Source organism: Petaurus breviceps, unplaced genomic scaffold, assembly GCF_028583685.1.
Source record: "Petaurus breviceps papuanus isolate PSGF00001 unplaced genomic scaffold, PetGlider_PUasm1.0 99, whole genome shotgun sequence".
Classification (NCBI taxonomy): domain Eukaryota; kingdom Metazoa; phylum Chordata; class Mammalia; order Diprotodontia; family Petauridae; genus Petaurus; species Petaurus breviceps.
Genome location: NW_027187465.1, coordinates 19,870,822 through 19,892,684, shown reverse-complemented (window position 1 = coordinate 19,892,684; position 21,863 = coordinate 19,870,822). Strand labels below are relative to the sequence as shown.

Genomic DNA, 21,863 nt, shown 5'->3' with positions numbered 1-21,863 from the left:
CCTCAGACACACGTGCATGTGTGTATCGGTGTGTCCACCAGTGAGGAGCCCTGCTGGATCTGGTCATGTCCCTGTGTGTCTCAGACATGTGCCATTAACCTCTTCAGTCAGGACAATTAACCAACCTGGTTCCAGATTTATTAGGCACCTGTTGTGTGTAAGGCCTCCCCTGTCCCCAGTCCTGCCCCATCGCCCATCTCTGGGTGAGTCTGCTCTGGGGGTGTGCATGGTGCCCATCCTCCAGGACGAAGGAGCAGCAGGGCCTGGAAGAACAGGTTTCTCCTCTTGGGGAGGAGGGGGAAGCCCAGAGTGTTAACTCCTTCAGAGCTGGAGGGCAGTGGCCAGATTCAGCCTGGGCCCTTAGAGGCCAGCCTTGCCCCGTCAGGTCTCAGGTGGGAGTCCTGGGAGGAGGCCAGGCCACGCACAGCTCCAGTCAGTGAGGCTCCCAGGGCCCCACGGGGAGATGCGGATCCCATTCTTGGCGGGTGGCAGGCATCACATCTTCTTCCTCATCTTGCCCTTTCTGTTGCTCCCAGGCCGCCGGCCGAAGGCGCTCTGCCGCAGCTCCTGGGCCCTGCGCCGGTTGCGGGCAGAGAGCTGCTTGAGGCCCCCACGCTGCAGGAAGCGCTGTTTCTCAGCACGCCGACGCTGCTTCAGAATCTGCTGCTTGTTCTTCAGCTCCGAGCGCACGCGCCCGTGGGCCCCCGACGTTCCGCCAGCCCCTGATGTCTGGCCTGCTGATGCTCCTGTGGGGGACACAGGAAAGGAGGGTCACCGGGACAGCCTGACCTGTCACCAGGGCGGGAAAAGCAGAGCTGGGAATCTGAACTTGGGCCCTTCATGCTTAGTCTGGCCCCATCAGCACCGGGGGCACTGAGGCTGCAGGGAAGGGATGGCAGGTGGGGTGAATCTTCTGCGTTCCAGTCATTCTTTAGACACTTACTAGCTGTGTGACCCATGAGCAAGTCACCTAACCAGGCACTCTGTGCCTCAGTTTCCTCATCTGTAAAATGAGAGTTGCCCAGATGCCCTTTAAAGCTCCTTTCCACCCTAAATCTGTGACCCTAGAGTCCCTCAGAGCACCCAGGATAGCACAGACTGGGAGAGTGCAATGGGGGTACCCCAGGCAATCCTCGGCCCTCTCTCCTCCATTCTCCCAATGAACCCACTGGTCCCAAAATACATCAAAATACATCTCACAAGGGAGATGAACACCTGCTAGGGTGAACTCTGGCAAATAAAGTCAAGGATAACAACCACTACCACAACCCTGAGGGAGGTGCTGTTATCACCATTTCACAGATGAGCAAATGGGCTTAGAGAAGGCAGACACAGTTATGGGGAAGGATCTGAACCCAGGGACACAAGGTCCTGAGAAGCAGGGCAGTGGGATGGCACTCTTCTAGGTAAGGAAATGGAGGCACAGAGAGGCAGAGCTCTCCAGGGGCCCCAAGATTAGTACCCTGGCTCCAAGCTGGCCCCTGGTAATCTTGCGCACAGGCTAGACCCCTCGGGACAGCCCCTGGCGCACCCCAGACGGGCATCTCACAGTGACATCCCTGCCCAGACCCCTCAGCTCCCTCTCCAGGATCTCCCAGGCCTTCCCTCTGCCTAACTCCCATCATTCCTGGCACCAGTTTAAGTCCACTTCAATGGGAAGGTTTTTGCTGGTGGATGGACAGCAGCTGGTCCCTAGTTCTGGGGTAAGCCCATTCCCTTGCAGATGGCAGCCTCCCTCCTGGCATTCCCATCTCTGGTCTCACACACCTGACAGGTCACTGTCAGCTTAAAGACGAGGAGCCCACCAGGGGAGAGCCAGAGCTGCTCCCACCCCAGTATGGAAGAGGCTCCCTGTCACGTCTCCCTCTCCCAGCCCAGAGGCAGCCCCTCCACAAGCCCCTGCTAGGAATTAAAAATAGAAACCAAAAGCTTAGGGTGTGAAGGAACCCAGAGCAGGAGAGATGGAGAAACATGGGGAGATAGGGAGACACACACAAGGGGACAGAGAAACAAGGGCAGACATGTGAGGCCCAGTCAAGAGAGACAGAGGGAGGAGGCAGAGAAGGGGAGCCTGGGAACAAAGCCGGACATGTATGTGCAAAGGAGAGGACCTAGAGTGAGCAGACATGGAGTGAGGAAGGGGTGAATGGTCAGGAGGGAGGCAGAAACCCAGCACACATGTACACACATGAGGCCAAAATAAAGGTCTATTGTTTCCATGTGGCTGTTGGGTGGAAGGAGGAGGTCTGGGGTCAGAGCCTTAAGACCCCTGAGGGGGTTCATGAGGACACCTCAGTAACAAGCAATGACACCCTTGGGGCATTTTAAGGTCTGAAAAGCTCTCTTCCCCTCACAATAAGCCCTGGGCATAGGGATTACTGTTATCCCCACTTTACAGATGTGGAAACTGAGGCTGTGAAGTGAAAGTGACTTGCCAGGGGTCACAGAGAGACCAGAATGGTGACTCTAGGCCGGGAGCTCTGGCTGTCTCACTATGCCCTTGAGCCCCTTCACTCCCCTCTGCCAACACAAGGACAGAAGGGGTTGGCACACAGCAGGGAGCCCCGGATAGAGAAGCGACGGTGCACACCTGTGCCCACCTGTAGGCACACACGCTCTTGTGCCCTTGGGCTAGGCTGGTGGGGATGAACATAGGCCGAGGTGCCCCCTGCACCAAATCATCACGCAGCCCCAACAGCTGGAATAAGATTGTGCGCTCCCCACCCCTGGACGGGTCCCTGCAGGGGCAGGAAGCCCCCTGGTGAGGGGCAGGCCTCTGGGGGCCCTGCCAACACTGGCTCCTGGGGAAACGTCTGAGTGAGTGGGTGGCACGCTCACGGATGCCGGCTGCCAGCCAGTCTGCTGGGTGCCATCGCCAAGCTCCTCCAGACACTGATTCTGGGGAAGGTGGGGGTTGGGACACCCTAGGTTCCCAGGGGCTCAGAGGCACCAGCACTGACAAGGCACAAGAGGACAGAGGACCAAGGCCAAAGGGCATGAGGCAGCTTTCCAAAGTAGAGCAGCATCTTCTAGAGGAGAAAGCGCTAGACTGGGGCTCTCTAGTCTCAGGTCCTGGTTTTCTTACTGGGTGACGCTGGCAAGTCATTCCCTACTTTCCCTCAGATGGGGTAGGTGGACACAGGGATTTCTAAGGTCACTACCCGGCCCTGCCTCGGCTTCCCCCTGTAAGATGAGGTATGGGTGGACACAATAGTCACTAAGGTCACTTCCCTACAGTGCCTCAGTTTCCCCACCTGTAGAACGTGGTGGGTGGATGCAGTGGTCGTTCAGCTTACTTCCCAGGAGGTGCCACCCCCCCCCCCCCCGCAGGTCAGCGCCCCCTCACCTCTCCCTCGGCCTCGGCCGTGATTCCAGCCCCGCCTCTTGCCCTCTCCCTCTCCCTCTTCCTCCTCTGAATCACGATCTCCAATCTTGTGTTTCTGCTTCCACTTCTGATACCTGAGATTGGTGGTTAGGGAGGTCACAGGATGGAAAGAGAGGCTTGGAGCTGGGAGGGACTTTAGGTATCAGCTAGCCCAAGCCCTCAGATGAGGAAACTGAGGTGGGGTGGGGGCGAAGGCCACCAGGGAGAACCCTGGCTCCAGATCCAATTCTCTTCCCCTCTGCCACAGATGCCCGGCCCCCTATTCCTCAATCCTGGGGGGGCCCTGGAGAGGGAGCTGGAGGAGAGAGCCCAGCCCAGGAGATGGGTGGGCAGGCACTGAGGGCCCCACCCCCCACGCACTCCAAGAGGAAAGGATACAGGTCTCTCTTGTAGGAGCTGCTGATGTATCTGCCACTCTCTGTCTTGATCTTCTTCTTGTCCTCCTGGCCCGTATTCCCCACAAACCGCTTCTTTTTACGGTCCCTGGAGGAGTAAAAGGGGGGAGCGAGGTGGAGCTGAGCAGGTTCTCTGGGCCCTGGCCCAGCCCCTCCACTCAGTCCTATCCTTACCACTTCAGCAGCTGCCGGCCCTTGGTCAGGTTGTGGGACTCATCACCCATGAGGTCAAGGACGGCGCTGGACACCTGCTGCTCGAATGCGCTGCCCTCACCACCAATGCTCAGGCTGGAAGGAGGAGAGGTGATGGTCAAGGATTGGCGTGACCCTGCCGGGCCCCTCCCGTCCCTGGCAGCGCCCCTCACCCCCGCTCGCTGTCGAAGTCTTTGGGCCGGTAGGGAATGTAGAAGTCCTCATCTCGATGCCCAGCGGTCTCCTTCCCCCTCTTCTGACCGGGTGCCTCGGGCCGATGCCTGGCGGTCTCCTTCCCCCTCTTCTGGCCTGGTGCCTCAGGCCGCCGTCTCTTCCGGCCCAGCACCTCTGTGAATGCTTCCTGGGGAGGAGGGAGGAGCCAAGCTGACCGGCTGAGCAGCTCCCCAGCTCAGGATGTTTGTCCTGACCTTGGCTTAACTCTGCCCTTTTAGAAACTAGTACCCACTGCTGCTGGGTCACCCCTGTTCCTGGTCTGTCTGTCCAAGGACTCTGCCTTGGGGGACCGAGGAAAGCCGTGAACAGAGGCCTGCGCACTAGGCCTTGCTTTGCTACTGCCTGTGTGACCTTCCCTGGGCCTCTGCTTCACCACTGGCAGGGCGAGGTCAGACCCCCCACTACCAGCCTGGCCTCACCCCCCCGCCCATCTCTCCTCTTCCAGACAAGCTGGGTGTGCACTGATCCTCAAGACACAAACTGGTGGGTGGGTGGAGAGAGAGAGGGGAGGGAAGAAAGAAGGATGGAAAGGGAGAGAGAGGATAGGATAGATGGATGATGAATGGATGGATGGACAGATATATAGACAGACAAAGACATACACACATAATAGACAGAGGGAGCATTACTTTAGTGCTTAACGTGGGCCAACCACACCCTGTTCCCTGTTGTCAAAGTCACACGGATCCTTCCCGGCCCCCTGGGTGCCCTCTCTTCCATGCAGCCCTCCAGGAGCTGAGGGTGAGGCCAGGGCCTCCAGTCCTCCATTGGAGGACTTGCCTTCTGCCAAGGGCCTCACACGTGTTCAGTCAGCTAGTTAAGGATGAGAACAGGATTTGAACACAGGCCTCTTCCGACACCAAGCGCTGGCCTCTTCTTTCCACTTTATAACACGCTGTCTCTGACTGGAGGGACGTTTACATTTCCCTCCCAGCTCATTAGCCTTTCCCCATAGGCCCCTTCAAGTCCAATGTTTTGGGACTCTACATACACGTTCTGAGGGGCGATTCTGTTCTGCCTCCCTCTCTGTGCAGCCCTGATAATGTTAATGACGATAACTAATATTTGTATGGTGCTTTAAGGTTTAAAAAGGATCTGACATTATCTCATTATCTAAGACAACAATACTGTGGGGCAAGTGCTATTCTTATCCCCATTTTACAGAAGAGGAAACTGAGGCAGCCAGAGGTTGTGACTTGCCCAGGGCCACATAACTAGTGAGTAAGGCTGAATTTGAACTCAGATTTTCTGGGTCCGAATCCAGCCCTCTCAGCTGTCCTATTCCCCACCCTTCCCAGCCCGCATCATGTAAAACCCTCGGGGCTCTGGACACCTGGGCTCCCCACCTCGACCTCCTCTTCCTCTTCCTCTGGCTCCTGGCTCTTCTGGGTGGAGGGGGGTGGGCCAGGCTGGGCCTGTTGTCGCGCCTGCTGTCCCTGCTGGAACTTGGCAATAGCCTTGTGGTCTCGTTTCCGCTTGGCCCGCATCACCTGGCTGCCCGGGTCCCGGGTGGTGGTATTGATCTCAAAGATGGTCTAGGGAAAAGGAAGAGAAGAAACCCTTTAGTGCTGCTGTGGCCTCCTGGGCTGGGATGGGGATGGCAGCCACCTTTTGGGAACTGCTTCAAACTGATTTCCTCTGGGAAGGCCACCATGATTGATTCCGTATGGCTACAACAGTAATATTGGTCTTTTTCTCGGTGCAACTTAGCACGGTGCCTGGCACATAGTAGGTCCTTAACCAATACTAACTAATTATGGTCTTAGAGAGCGGCCTGGGGGGCCCTGAGGGGTTCACAGAGCCAGGATGTATCTGACGTGGGACCTCAAGCCAGACTCGCTGACTCCAAGGCCAGCTCTCCAGGAATTACATACACCAAGCTGCCTAAAGAGACAAAAATCACAAAAACACCCATATGTACAAATGAAATGGAGGCAAACATGGAGGAAGTTGGTTTATTTTTTGGAGGGCAATTGGGGTTAAGTGACTTACCCAAGGTCACACGGCTAGATTTTTGTGTTAAGCATCTGAGGTTGGATATGAACTCAGGTCCTCCTGACTCCAGGGCCGGTGCTCTATTCACTGTGCCACCTAGCCGCCCGATGGAGGAAGTTTAAAGACTAAGTCTGGGCCCTGAGAAGAGCCGAGAAAACTGGGCATAGGGGATGTGGCCCTAGAGTCCTAAGGGCCTGGGTTCAAATCCTGCTGCAGACTCTATGTCACATGACTGAGGACATCACTAAAGCTCTGTGTCTCAGTTTCCTTGTCTTCAAAATGGAGGGAGGTGCAGCCCTGAAGATCTCTTCTAACTCAAAATCTGAGGGGTGGGGGCCTACAGGTGTAGAATGCTGCATACACTATTATTCTTGGGTGATGTATTTGTTACTTTTGTTGAAGTGGTTTTTTTTTTTAATCTGCTACTGGGAAAGGCTCCCGGGGCAGGGGCAAGAGATATATTAACAGATGTCCTGTAAAAATCGCTAGCTGTGTGATCTTGGGCAGGTCAAGGATTTCCCTGAGCCTCAGTCTCCTCATTTGTGAAATGGGCTGGACTTCATGGCCTCTAAAACCCTTGCTAGCTGTGAACCTAAGAGCTTCTGAGCCTGAAATGAACAAAAGGCTGAGAAAGAATGGGCTGAAAAGCTGGGGGACACTCGAGGCACTGAGATGAGCTGCTGAGTCGCTTCTGGGGGCTGGACTGATCACGGTTAATCTTTCAATAATCATTTTAAAGAAAATGTCTATGGGACAAGGCTTGTGACATCTGGACAGCAGCAAACGGCAGCCAAGTTCTGTGTCTACACCCATCCTGGAGCCCTCTGAGCCTTGGGCCCCCAGGCCCCCCAGCCTGCCTGAGCCATCTGCACTTACAGCCCGGGACCGGTAGTTCTTGATGCTGTCCACGAGTTTCATCCTTTCCAGCTCCTTGTCCTCGAATTGGGAGCCTAGAGGCAGGCAGAGAAAGTCCATCAGCAGAGCCCGTCCTGCCCAGCCTAGGGCTCCCTCTTCCCCAGGGAACATGAGGGGAACTCACTGAAGAGGGGGTGCAGGCCCAGGAGAGTGGGGTCCAGGTCCTTGGCCCTCTTGATCGACTCAGGGGAGGGCCCCGGCCGAGAACGGAGGTACTGCTTGTGGGCGTTTCCGGCTACCCGTCGCAGACTCTGGAGCTCCGAGGAGACATCATGGTCCGTGATCAGGCGGCACTCCTCGTCATCCACCACGCTCCGAGGCACGCGGCCCAGCACGCCATCCAGACAGGCATCTGGAGAGACCCAGGACTGAGTAGACTCATCCCCAACCGTCCCACCCCCCAGGCTCCTCTTCTCCAACTCCCAGAGCTGGAATGGAGCCAAGAGGCTGTCAGATACGACACCTTCATTTTATTGATGAGGAAAATGAGGCAGAGGGGAAGTGATCTGTCCAAGGTCACTTAGTAATAGTGTGAGGTAGGACTGGAACCCAGATTGGAACTTCAATCCTAGTGCCTTATATATTATACTACACTGATGGACCAAAGACCTGAGTTCGAATCTTGCCCCAGACATGTGCTAATCTATATGACCCTGGACAAATCACTTCATCACTGTCTCAGTTTCCCCCACTGCACAATGGGGACAATAAAAGCACCCCCTCCTGGGGTTGTTATGAGGACTGGGTGAGATGTCTGCAAAGCATCTCGCAAATCTTAAAGCTCTGCAGAATCACTGGCTATGATCCCTGCTGCTTGGCACTAATTAACCCCACAGCAGGCCTTTCCTGGTCCCAGTGACTGCAGCTTCTGCATGGCGGCCCCGTGCCCTCTGCACCGCATTCCCCCATTACAGCATAAGCTCCTTGAGAGCAGGTCCCTATCTCGCCTCAAGCACACAGCTGGCGCCTCGCGGACGTCTGCCGTCGTGGGCATCTCCGATGGAAGGAATCCTTGGCTGGAGGCTGCTAGCAACTGAGGCATTGGCCGCACCCCCCGCTCTCTGGGGGCCTCAGTCTCCTCTGAGGTCTAGGAGGATGCTCCCTCCCTGCCTTCCCCGAGGCCTCCATCTCTGGGGAGGGGTCCAGGCTGGCCTGCTTCCCCCTCACACAGGCAGCCCCAGCTCTCAGCTCCCTGCCTGCACACAGTAAGCGCCTGATGAAGCCAGGGTGGCTTCTAGCTCCTAAGTCTATGGTTACGTTGTATTCTTAGACCTCCATAGCCCTTGATTTCTCTGGGGGGGGGGGGCAAGGAGGTGCCCAGAGGCAGGCCCCCCATGCTGTGAACCCTGGCAGAGCAGCCCAGGGTTGGGGAGGGAGTGAAGGTAACTTGCTGGACACAGAGACTAGCAGGTACATTATGGGAGTCGGTCTTCCCTCTCTACGCTGGCTGTATGTGGTGCAGTGGATTTGGAATCAGGAACACCTGAGTTCAAATGTCTCAGCCACTTACTAGCTGGGTGACCCTGGGTAGATCACAACACCTGTCTGCCTCAGTATCCTCATCTGTAAAATGAGAACTACACAGCACCTCCCTCCCAGGGTGCTATGAGGATCAAAGGAGATCACATTTGTAAAGCACCAGGAAGCACTTAATAAATGCTAGAAAGCAATGAAGCAAAACAAGCGTTTATTAAGCGCTTACTGTATGCCAAGCATCGAGCTAGGACCTGGGACCACAAAAGGACAGTCTCTACCTTCAGAGGGCTGACCCTGCAATGGGGGAAGGCTGAAAAGCTGGGGCATGGGGGAGGGGGCCCATGGGGGGCTCAGGATGGGGAGGAAGGTAGAGCAATCGGGACCTCCCCCAAGATGGAGGCACTCACCAAGCATTGGCTAACAATGTCTTGGTCTGCTGAGGTCCCACAGCTGGGATGGCACCAGTGTACAGAACTCCCCAGAAGAGCACACCTGCTCTACAACGCAGAGTCTTAAGAGCTGACTGGGTCGCTGACTTCAGTGACTTGCCCAGGGACACACAACCAGTGTGGGACTAGAACCCAGGTCTTCCTGACCCAGGGTCAGCTCTATCCACGAGCACAGTCTATCTCTCAGGCTTATTATCACATCTATCTCCAGCTCAAAAACACCTTCCGTGGCTCCCCAGCACCCCTAGGACTGAGACCAAACACCCCAGCATGGCGTTCGCTGGCCCCAAGCTGAATAACAAGCTCCTTCCGGGGCCACGGCTCAGCCTCACCATGCGGCCTCCTCACCACAGGGCTTTGTAAAGCCTCGAGCGCTAACCACCTGGGAGGGCCTTGTATGGCCTTGAGAGTCCCAACAGAAGAAAGGCGCCTTTGTCCTCCAATGTTCTGAATTTCCCCACAAAGAAGTCAACAAAGGCCCCATTCTCCTGCCGGGGTGCTTCCTTCCCAGTCCCATCCTGAGTCCTCCAGGGACAGGGACACAGATCTCCTTCCCCACTCCGGGATGCCAGCATCTTCCCCAGGCTCCAGCTTAAGCTACCTGAGGGCTTTTCGTCGGGGATGGCAAGGGTGAGCGGGCGGCCCAAGAAGAGGTGAAGGTCAAAGACGTAAGGAACCTCATCGGGGGCCACCAAGGAATAAGCCGTGCCACTTCGGCCCGCTCGGGCCACACGCCCTGCAGGGAGGACACAAAGGGGAAATCATGATGAGGGGGCCCACGGCCAGGAAGTCAGCTGTCTGAATCCACACTGCATGGCTGTGGGAAGTCACCTCGGCTTCCCATCTGTACAACGGGGATGATGATTTCTGCTGTGAGGTTTCATGGGGCTAGAGGACGATAAAAAAGGCTGCGTTTTGGCAAAGTTAAGAGGTTATGAATCAGAGGTTCCACCAGTCTTAGTAAGTCCCTTGGCTACCCTGGTGGTAACCTTGACTCTCCAGCAGGCCTTTAGAATATAAAACATCAGAGCTGGGAGGGACCTGAGAATACAGAAGGTCAGGGCTGGGAAGGGCCTTAGAACAGGGGATGTCAGAGCTGGGAGATGCCTGAGAACAGGGGATGTCAGGGCTGGGAGGGGCCTCAGAGAAGGGGATGTCAGGGCTGGGAGGGGCCTCGGAGCAGGGGATGTCAGAGCTGGGAGATGCCTGAGAACAGGGGATGTCAGAGCTGGGAGGGACCTCAGAACAGGGGGTGTCAGGGCTGGGAGGGGCCTCGGAACAGGGAGTGTCAGAGGTGCTTAGAACGCAGACCATGGGGGAGGGGGAGGACTGGGTTATCAGGGCTAGCACTCACCCACTCGATGCAGGAAGAGCTTGCTTTTGGCAGGGAAGTTGTAGTTGATCACATTGTCCAGCAGTGGGATGTCCAGGCCCCGGGCAGCCACGTCAGTGACAATGAGGGCTGAGCATTTGCTGTGGACAAATTTGGCCAGGTTGATCTTCCGTGCAGTCTGGTCCAGGGAGCTGTAGATGTGGGTGCAGCATACGCCCTGGATGGTCAGCAGCTGAGGTAGGGGGAGAGAAAGATGGGGGGGCTGGCTGGAGACAGGGATGCGACCAAACCCATCTCCCACCCAAACCCCCCAGAAACCAACCAACATTCACTAAATACCTGTTATGGACCAGGAACTGTGCTAGGGGAATGAACACCCAAGTGAGACAGTTCCTGCCCTCAGGGAGCTTACTTTCAGCTAGGGGTGGGAGGGACTGGGGAGGCATACAATAGTCACAGATCAGAAACTATGTCAAGGTACAGGCGTGCATGCACGCATACACGTGTGACAGTGCAGGCTACATACATGACACATACACATTCATGTAGGACGTATAAGAGCAGGCCTGTGGCATGAACACATTTATGCAGGAAACGCACAGTATTGGGCACATCTGTGTTCACCTAAGAGACACGTTCCTGTTTGAACCCTGTATGTGTGGCAATCACGCCCACAAGCCATGTCTGCAGGTGACACGCACACATGTGTGCACACACATATGTTGCCCCCCCCTCCATGCCCAGGCATGCCGACATCGGCTCTGCAGAGCAGGGGGGGGCGCGCCCCCTGGTGGTGCTGTCCAGGTGAGCCCAGGAGGGCATCTCTTTCCGGCCTCCGGCCCGCTCACCTCTTTGAGGTACTCAGCCTGGTGCTTGGTGGCCACAAAGACCACAGTCTGGTCCTGGGGCCGGACCACGTTGCGCAGGAGATGGAGGAGCATGGCAGGCTTGTCGTCCTCCCGGATGTGGAAGAAGGCCATCTGAGAGGGGAAAGGGTGTGAGAGCGGGGGAGGCACCGCCCCCAAAGCAGCCTTGGCAGGTGAGCTCCCTCCCTGACCCTCAGTCTCCTCTTTGGATAAAGGACATAAAACCCCGTGTGGCTGAGACTGTGAGGGTCAGAGGAGACAGGGAGAAGCCTGTGCAGGCCAGCCTCTTCTCTGTGGCTTGGACTTGTCCAGGGCACTAAAGGTTAAGTGACTTGCCCAGGGTCACCAGCCAACACATGTCACAGGCAGCAGCTGAACCCAGGTCTCCCAGGTTCAAGTTTCCCATCTATTATAGCATATGACCTCAAGCTAAAGGACATGAAAATAATGTAAATTATCTAGCACTCAAGTCATATTAAGGACTGACTGATGGTTCCTTCCATCTGTGGGCCTAGACTGGGCCTCTTTCCCACCATGGGAAGCCCCTGTGTCTCTGTTCTTCCCTGCAGACACCCAGAGGAAGCCCCAGGGGTCCAGAGTGGAGCTTAAGAGGCAATGGGCAGATGTGAGGACCTCACCTTCAACTGCTCGTTGAGTTTGGTGTCTACGTCGAGACGGATCAGCACTGGCTCCGTGAGGCCTGGGGGAGGTCAGGGAGTGAGAATGGGAGATGATGGGGGCGGGGAGGAAGCTGCAGAAGGATGGGGCAGGGAGGGTGTTCAGCAGGTCACACCATGTCCTCAGGTGAGGACACCCAGCCAGGGGCCTCCTTTTCCCACTGGCTCCTGCCCCCCAAAGGAGGGTCCAAACAAGGAGAGTCCAGGGCGAAGATGGGGTACATGGGCATGTGGGTCACTCACCAGCTCGGGCAAACTCCACAAGCAGTTTAGGCAGCGTGGCGGAAAAAAGCACGGTCTGGTGGTCCTCGGGGAGGCGGCCAATGATGTCCTGCAGCTGCTCCGCAAAGCCCATTTCAAAGAGCCTGGGACAAGAGGGGCAGAGAGAATGAGGAGGCCTGCCTCCGGCACTCAGGGAGATCACAGGTGTGCTAGCTTATCAACTACAGGCATTAATTAAGCGCTTGGCCCTGTCCTGGGCCAGAGGAGGGAGCAGTCCCACTCTCAGAGGGCCAACACACATCCTTAGTATATAGAGGCTCAACACAGAAATGTGGCGGCCACACCCGACGTCCAGCCCTGGCCTAGGTGCTGCACACACTCTCATCTGATCCTCACCGACCCCCGGAGGCAGGTGCTAGGATCGTCCTGTTTTTACAAAGGAGGAAAATGAGGCTGAGGGAGGCCGGATGCCCCGTCTGGGGTCACAATGGTGGCTGAGGTAGGATTTGCACTCAGGTCTTCCTGACTGTGGCTCTGACATTCAGCATCTCCTGCCATCTCACCTATGAGTGATATAGTCACACCAGGGGGTTTGGGGATCGGGAAGGACGCCTGGGCTTTTAGGAGTAGCTAAGAAACCCTGGCCAGCTCACTTCATTTTCCTCCTCATGAAAATGGGAATAAACAATCCTCCCTGCCAGCTACCACACGAGGTCGGGGGGGGGGGGGGCAGACATCTCTGTCTCATTTCCAGGAACCTCGTCTCACCTGTCTGCCTCATCAAAGACAGCATACTGCACACTCTGCAGCTTGAGGTTCATCTCCACGGCCACGTGCATCAGGCGCCCAGGGGTGGCGATGATTCTGCAACAGGACGGCCCCCTCCATCACCCTCTGGACTTCAATGGCCCCCGTCCCCTCCCACTCCCAACTACAGACTCAAAGATGTCACCCCTCTGCACTCACATATCTGGGTTCTCATGAAGTGCTGCAAACTGGTCCTCCATCCTGTAGAGAAGAGAAAAAGGAGTCTCTGGGTCATGCCAGGAAGGGCACATAGCACCTACCTTGATTTGGGATCCCCTGGGGCCACATACCCTGGGAAGAGAAGTGGTTCTCGTGCTAAGGTCCTGGGTTCGAATCCTGATTTCAATGCTTACTCCTCATAGGTAAAATCAAAGGATTGAAACAGGGGACCTTTGGGGTCCCTTCTAGTCCTTGGTTTCAATCCTATACTTCTGAAGCCCAGGCCTCAACAACCTGATAAAGACCTTGGGCATAGAATAAATGTGTCCCAAGAGGGCAGGCTAAAACATATGCAGGTTCCACTGAGTCACCAAGGTCATGGATCTGGAATCAGGGAGGCCGGGCCTGGGTGACAGCAGCCGGCTACATGCCCATGGGCCTCGCTGACAGCAGCCAGCTGCATGCCTGTGGGCCTCACCAGCCTTACCACAGTGTGCAGGGAGGGGCACACAAGGTCTTACATGTCCAAGTACTTGCTGATCCTTCAAGTACCACTGTGGGCACCCATCTGCCCTACAAGTACCAAGTTCACTGGGGTCTTGTCTGAGTCCCAGGGGCCCAAGGGAAGAGCTATTGTTCCAGCCCCTTTGACAGGATCGGCTACTCGGGGCTACTGAACCAGACCAAGTTCTGCTGACCCCTGGGCTGGGTGGGACACACCCTGCTTCCTGCTGCTATGGGAGTTAGGGGTGAGGGGGAGCTTGATGCCAGCCTTCCAAAGAGAACATTGCTGAGACAATCTGCCAAAACCAGAACTCAGGGCAGATGAAGCCACAAGAAAGGGACAATTCTGATGTTCTGGGGAGGCAGAAAAGGAATGCAGCTAACAGAGAAGGCAGGTGTGATAGCTTTTGGTATCAAAATACCCCCAAGGCACAAGGCCCTGTCAGTAACAGAGACACTCTGAGGGAGGGGGGCTTTGGGCCAACAGGGACAAAGCTGGATGTGACCACAAGAACCCTGGGTTGTCAGTAGCAACAAGACACAAGAGGAAAAAAGCATGGGCCCAGAAGCAAGAAACCCCAGCACTAAGTCTGGCTCTGCAATCATGTTAGAACAATGGGAGCTGCTGGTCCTGGCTCACTATGTGAACTCAGGCAAATGTCTATGGGGGGGCTCAGTTTCCTCATCTGCAAGAATGGAAATTATACCTACGGCAGCCTCACAAACATTCTGAGGATTGGGGGGAGATCACAGATGTGGAAATACAAACACATCAAAGGCCTGTGCTTTCATAGGGGTGGGAGCCCCTTCTACAAGCCATCTGTTAATGGGTGGTCTGCAGCTGGGTGTTTCACTGGCTGAGTGTTTCACCCTGGTCATGCAGTGAGCTACGAGGCAGAGATGAGTTTGAATGCCGGCCTTCATGACTCCAAATCCAGCACTCTATCCGCCACGAGGCCTCTCTTAGAGAACAGAAAGCCCCTGAGGCAGGGGTCTGTGGGGTAGGACACTATACTGCCAGTCAGTCTCTACAAAGCTGTGAGCTTTGCTGAGCTGTGGCTCTTGGTGACACGGAAGGCAGAGAGGGTGCGGTGACAAGGACACAGGAATGTGTTTGGAATCGAAGGACATGTGTAAACAAAGGATAGCAAGGTCATTACTGGGGGACGTCTGAAGAAGCTCTTACTTGTCTCCCCCAAGGATAAGGGCTGTCTTCAGGCCGGTGAATTTGCCCAGCTGTGGAGCAAAGGAAACAGAAGGTGAAGCCAGGCCCGCCCATCTCTGCCTCCGGATCCTCCTTCTACCACCCCCCAGCCCTGCCCCTAGGAGGCATGGTCCCCTAGGCCAGCAGCCTCCACCCAGGGCCCACGAATGGGCTTTTTTATGTTGATAATTATGCTTCACCATACAGACAGTTCTTGCTTTATGTAAATTCAACTTTATCTAAAGAATTCTGAAAGAAATCGACATTCCAATAAACCCTGTTAACTTTACTGTGCAATCCTGTGCTCTCTCCCCCTGCTCCTGCCCCTCAGCCTCCCTCCCCCACCAGAAATAAACTAACCTCACCTCCCCCCAAAAAAGAACCCTCCAAGTGAAAGTAGAATAGACGTGGAGAGACTAGCATCGCCAGTGCCACTGGCAGGTTGGGGGCTTGGCTTGAGACCCCCAGAGCCCAGGGAGGAGGCCTCTGCTCTGCCCCAGCCCTACCATGCTGCCCCTCTTCTCCTGTCTGTGTCCGTGTCTCATACACCTGTCCCCTGCCTGTTCCTCCTCTCTGTTCCGGTCAGGCCCCACATGGCTGGCCCAGGCTGGGGCGTGTTTCTCCTTCTGCTCTCACTTCTCTGTCTCCAACCTCCTCCCTCTGTGGGCTTATAGCCCCTCCCTGCCCTCCCTCTCCTTCCCCCTACATTCTCTGGCAAATTCACATCACATAAAAACCTCTTTATGGTGAGATTTGCACTTACTTAAAGCAAGAATTGTCTGTAACTGGCTTCCTCTGTAATCTCACGTGCCTTATTTTATGTATTTAAAACCATGATTCTTAGCAGGGGTCCACAGACCCCGCCCGACTGCCCAAGGGGTCCAGGATACACAAAAGGTGAAGAACCCCACCCCTCTAGACCCACCCATCAAGCCCCTGCTCACCTCCTTGGTGAACTTCATGGTCTGCAGGGCCAGCTCCCGGGTGGGTGAGAGGATGAGGGCACGGGCACCTGTCTGGGCACTGTGGGCCTTGAGTTTCTCAAACATGGGAATGAGGAAGCAGGCTGTCTTTCCACTGCCCGTTCGGGCCATGGCCACCACATCCTTGCCATCCAGAATCACTGGGATGGTCTGCAGGGCAGAATGCAAGGGTTCAAAGGCAAAGAACAGATTCCACCTTTGTTCCTACCACCTTCCTCCCCCTCAGGGACAGCCTTGGAATGGGACTGAAGTGGGGACGAGAGACAGAGATGTGATGTGGAAAGCACTGGCTAGAGAACGGGCTGGTAGAAGAGTGAGTCCTCAAGCCCAGAAGACTTCACGCAGGGGCCGGACGGTTGAGTGGGCTGGACCAGCTGGCTGCTGAGGTCCTTCCATCTCTCCAGCCTGTGATTCTGTGAGCCCTGGACTGGAGCTGTTCTAAAAGGCCTGTCATCTCAGTGCCCGTGTCTAGAGCCTCTGAGGCCTCATACATTATCAACAAGCCTGTGAGAGGCAGATGCTGCAGTTATGCCCATCTGACAGATGGGATAAGAGAACATTTGCCTTCTGTCTCTCTTGGGCCAGCTGGAAAGAAAGCAGTGGGTAAGTGTGTGCTACCCACTCCACAGACACCGTAATGTAACACAGAGGGCAGCAGAGGCACTTAGGAAATGCTGTGACTGACTGACTGACTGCTTGGAGACAGAACCAGCTCTGCAAACAGAAAGACCCAGGTTCAAGTGCTACCTCTGACACTGACCAACTGCAAAAAGTGGTCAGTCTCTGAACCCTCAGTGCCTGGGGCATCTCTTAACACAGTAAATCTCAGTGCAGGTGCTGAGAGGCCTTGACTAAGTGTCTTCCCCTGGGAATCTCCTATGTGAAGTGGGGAAGAGAATTTGAAGTGAGAATTATTATTCTTTCGATCACTCCTTGGTGCCAAGGCAGAGGCTGGCAAACAGGGGCTTCATCTGGGCTCAAGTCTGGCCTGCACTCATTAGGTCTTCAGAGTGAAGACTGGTGTCCCCCTCACCAGACAGTTGACTCAAGTCACTGGGCAGTCCTGATGGAGAGTAAAAAAGGCCCAGGAATAGGAGTCAGCAGAGGCCTTGTGGGGTGGGGCCCAACCTGGATGCCCCTGTGTAGTGGATACAGAGCCTGTCTCAGAGTCGGGAAGGGCTGGATTCAGTCACATTTCTGATACCCACTGTCTGTATGACCCCGGACAAGTCACTTAGCCATCCAGTGTGTCAGAAAACCCTTTAAGACTAGAGAGTTCAGAGCAGGTGCTGGTCTGTCCTGGGGAGGGGGCTCTTCACTGGGAACTCCCTCTGGCAATAAAAGCACAAATCCAGTTAAAGAGTCCAGAGAGCCTGGTTCTAGCCCTGGCTGTGCTACTGACCTGATGCTGGACACTGGTAAGTCTGGCCTTGGTTTCTCCATAGGTAAAAATTGTTTAGTAGGCCCAGCGTCCTCCAAAGAGCCGTTTTGGGGACAAGAAGGAGAAAGGACAGATATAAAAGGCTTTTAAAGTAAACAAAAAGAGGATGGACATAGAATAGGTTGTCTTAAAGGCCAGCAGTGAGAGTCAGTGGATAGAGAGCTGGCCATGAAATCAGAAAGCCCTGGGTTCTAGTCCTGCCTCTGACCCAACTTCTCCTCTCTGAGCTCTAGGCATCTCTGACCTGCATTGGGAGAGAGCATGTCCTTCCTCACTGGTGAGGTTCCCTAGATCAGTGAAAGCAAGGGGCCAGTCCTATTCTTCTTCCCATTTTAAAGGGAACTGAGTCCAAAGAATCCCTTATTTCCTTCTAAAAATGGAGACAACAAGCTGGGCCAGGGGCCGTGGTGGGTGGGTGGGGGGGACACAAGGAGCCGGTGTCTCACCTTCCTCTGGATGGGTGTGGGTACCTTGTAGCCCTTCTTCATGATGCCTTTGAAGACGGGGTAGCTCAAGCCTAGGAGAGACAACAAAGCTCATCAAATGCCAGGACTGGGGCAGGAACCAGGCCCTCATTTCCCAGGTCCCCACCTCGAGCCTCCCCTCCAGGGCGGGGATGGCCACGCTCCCCATTGTTTTATACCCCACTTTATGCTGGTGTTCATTTTGTTACCTAAGAGATAGTGGGGGTACAGTGGGTACCGAGCTGGCCTCAGAGCTGGGCGGACCTGGCTCAAATCCTGCCCACGATGTCAACCTGTCAGGCCACCCTCGGCAGGCCCTCCCAGGTGCCCACGTCACTGGCAAAATGAGACCCAGCACCTCACCCCATAGTCTTTGCCCACACACACTCACAAACATGCTCACACACGATCACTCACACAGCCACATACATTCATACTCACACTCATTCTCACAGACATACACATCTGGCATCACACTCATACAGACACATACCCACTCACAACTATACCCTCACACAATGCTCACACATATGATTACTCATGTGCAGACACACGATCATATTCACACTCATACACATTCACACACATGCTCATACACACATTCACCTGCACACACACATCTGTGATGATTCTCATACAGACATATGCACACATGATCATATTCACCCACATGTTCACACACACACACACACACACACACACACTCACACACACTCCCACAGGCTATTCCAATTATGCGTTCCCCTTGTCCTGGGCAAGTGAAACTTGGGTTCTTCAAGGCCCAGGTGAGCTCCTGCACCCCCGACACCCTCCCTCACCACTGACACCTTTTCACCCCATTATACACACAGCTCACACTAAACAGACTGAATCTTCATTGGTCCCCAATAGCAGCACATGTGAATCCTACCAACTTACCTCGAGCGGGAGCTCCTGGAGGGCAGTGCCCATCCTCGGCCTCTCTGGATGCCACCAGGGGCCAGCAGAGGCGCTGGATACACACCTGATAATCTCCCTGATGAAGGAGGCCCCTGGGCAGCACTGCTCACAACTCACAAAGAGCCGCCCAGGCTGGGACTCCCTGAGGCTCTACAGCAAACTCACCCATGGACTGGAAGCCTCCAGACTTTTTCTTCTTCTTGTTTTGGGCACGAACCATCTCCTGGGTGTCAGGCTCAACATCTGAGGCAGCCTCCAAAGCAGGGAAGGTGGGCAGGGGCTTACTGGGACCCAGCTGTGGTGGGGAGCAAGAGACGGGGTCACCCAGGACCACTCAGAGACCCACATGGCCCACAGATATCAGAGAGGGTCAGCTCTGGCTGGCTGGACAGGGGAGGAGCTAGGGAGCGGGGGCGGACCGCTCTGTGGATGCCAGCCTGCACATTCATCTTCCATGGAGGTCCACCCCGGCTCAGGAGCCTGCCTATAGGATGAAGGACAGACTCCTGCGCTTGGCATTCAAGGCTCTCAAATCAATAGTGATTGGGTAGCCATGAGCAAGGCATTGCATCCTCCCAACTTTTTCTTCGAGTCCTTTCCAGCAAACCCTCTGCTCTTGGCACACTGGTGTTTTCACTAACCCTACAACAGCCCATGGCAGAATCCTGATTCCTTCCCTCCCTCCCCAACTACCTTAAATAGCTATAGTTCTTCTGTGTGCACACAGAGGCTTAGGAGATGGAGAGCCCTACTTGAAGTCAGGAGGGTCTAGGCTCAAATCCTCCTTCTGACTCACACTGGTGGGCTGACCTGGGGAAGGAGTGTCCTCACTGGAACTTCCTACACCCATGTCTGCACCCTGAGCTTATGCACATACATACATACCTACATGAGGACACTCGCTGTTTGATCCATTAAAATGTAAGCTCTTTGTGGAAAGGGGATTATTTCATTCTTCATCTTGGTATTTCCAATGCCTGGCCTATAGCAGGAGCTTAAAAAAAATACTTGCGAGGGGCAGCTACGTGGCGCAGTGAATAGAGCACTGGAGTCAGGAAGACCTGAGTTCAATTCCAGCCTCAGACAACTGACACACTTACTTACTGTGTGACCTTGGGTAAGTTTCTTAACCCCAACTGCCTTGCCTTCCTCCTCAAAAAAAAAAAGCTTGCTGACTGAATGCAAACTTCTCAAGGACAGAGACTGTCTCACTTTAGCAATTGTATCCCCAGACCTTAGGGTCTGAGCCTGGGACTCAGGGTAAACTCTTAATAAATGTTTACTGGATAAAATTCTCCCTTTTTCACCTGAAAGGACACGGCACCCCCCCCCCCCATCAAAATTCTGTCTTTAAAGGCTCGGCTCAGCGACATTCCAACTCTATACCCCTGGAACACTCTATGTTCATTTAGCACCCAGAATTTTCTCCCGGTAGGGCGACTGAGGGTCTCTGCAAGTTGACTTTAAAGCTCTTGGAGGGCACCAACTGGACCATATTCTCTAGAGAGGGGCAGCAAACACAAGATGATGGAAAAGGCCCTTGATGTGGAGTCAAAAGGCCTGCATTCAGGTCTCAGTTCTGCTCCTACACCCTTCTGTGCAGCCATGGGCAAGTCACTTAAACTTTCCAAGCCTCGGTTTCCTCATCTGTCTAGACCAGTGCTTCTTAACCTGTGGGTTTAACCTGGGTTCCATATGCAGTCCTGACTCAGTTTAAGAAGTGCTGAAGGGGCCCCAAGTGGAAAAAGTTTAAGAAGCCTCCGTCTAGACAGGGACAATTATTCCTGCCCAGCCCACCTTCCAGAGATGCTGGGAGGACAGAAAGACAAGGAGCAGGAATTTGTGTTTCACCAAAGGTTTATGGTTATTAATTCATTTCATTCTCACTACAACCTTGAAAGGTAAATGCTATTATTATCCCCATTTTGCTGATGAGGAAACGGAGGCAGACGCAGTACAGTGACTCACCCAGGGTCACAGCGCTACTAGGCTTCTCAGGTCTTCCTGATTCCAGACCCATGGCTCTATCCACTAAGGACAAAATGAATAAACCTTAAAATGCCAGGCAAAGTCTACCTCACAGGGCTGTAGTGGAAACACTTTGTAAACCCTAAGCGCTACATGAGTGGCGCCCTAGAAAACCTGGGTTCAAGTTCTGCCTCTGACAGTGGCGCTACGGGGTGAGGACGCAAAAAGAAGCAAAAGCCAGTCCCCTGCGCTCAAGGAGACAGCCCGCGAGCCGAAGATTGCAGATGACCTCAGAGGGAAGGCAGGCGCATTAGAGGGCACCTGGGACCGGAGGAGGCCCGAGGCCCGGGTGGGGGAGAACTGCAAGCATGGGCATGAAAACGCTCTGCGCGCTTTAGGAAGCTGCTTCCCGAGAAGATAGAGGGACTATGCTCCCTGGGAGGTCCCCAGCCTAGCAATGAAACCAGAGGTCCGGTCCCCCCCCCCCATAAGCCAACAGGTGTGAGGCGCCAGCACCCTGAAGGCACCCCAAGGGGCTCGGGATTCTAGCCACCAGCAGATCAGGCCCCGCCCCCCGCTTCCGCTTCGCAGCAGATAAAGCCATTACTCCCCTCCCCCGCCAGAGGAAAGGGGACCACGCGGATCCGAGCGGCTGCTTCTGATTGGTTGGAGGGGACAATGACCCCGCCTCGTCACCGGGAAGTGGCCAATGAGGGTCCGAAGAGGAAGCGAAGGTGGCCCGGGGTTCCGATCCTGGCCCGGCCGGGCGCACTGGGGCCCCGGCGCGCGGCGCGGCCCGTTCACTCCCGGGCCGGGGCAGGTCCTCAGGTCCCCCGCTCCCGCCGCGCTCCTCACCTTCTGCGCCGGGGCGTCCCCGCCGCCTTCGAGCTGGATCTCGAAGTCTCCATCACTCATGTCGCCGCCGCGGGCCTGGCGCGGGCCTCGGTGTGAGCCGTGGCCCCGGCCGCTCCTGGAGCCCTTGGCCTTGGCCGTGATCATGGCTGATGTGGGTCGCGAGCGGGCGCGCGGCAGGGCCACGAGGCCTCGGCGGCAGGCGCAGGCGTGCGCTGGGGGCGGTCTCTCCACGCCGGGCCGTACCAAGAGCCGGGGGAGGCGGTACCGGCGGAGCCGCGCCCCCCACGGCCCCTCCCTCCGGAGGGGCGGGGTCCCGAGCTCGCGCCCCCGACGGACCCCGTCTGGGGCCATCCTCCTCGCCTTCTGGCCCGGGGTCCGAATGGCGCGGACCGGGGAGAGG

General features: G+C 55.5%; 1 protein-coding gene across 1 annotated transcript; it reads right to left on the bottom strand.

The window, feature by feature from the left end:
- Positions 1-116: 116 nt before the first annotated feature.
- DDX54 (DEAD-box helicase 54) lies at positions 117-21,814 on the bottom strand. Its single transcript, XM_069081644.1, has 20 exons — positions 21,464-21,814; positions 18,806-18,935; positions 17,684-17,754; positions 15,758-15,946; positions 14,796-14,845; positions 13,106-13,147; positions 12,908-13,003; positions 12,161-12,282; positions 11,879-11,940; positions 11,223-11,354; positions 10,396-10,606; positions 9,643-9,777; positions 7,241-7,468; positions 7,078-7,151; positions 5,553-5,741; positions 4,146-4,333; positions 3,955-4,068; positions 3,764-3,868; positions 3,347-3,459; positions 117-746 (listed from the first exon to the last, which is right to left on the bottom strand). Exons 1-20 carry the CDS (start codon positions 21,812-21,814, stop codon positions 496-498), a joined length of 2,853 nt encoding a protein of 950 aa, XP_068937745.1. The 3' UTR covers positions 117-495.
- Positions 21,815-21,863: the final 49 nt, after the last annotated feature.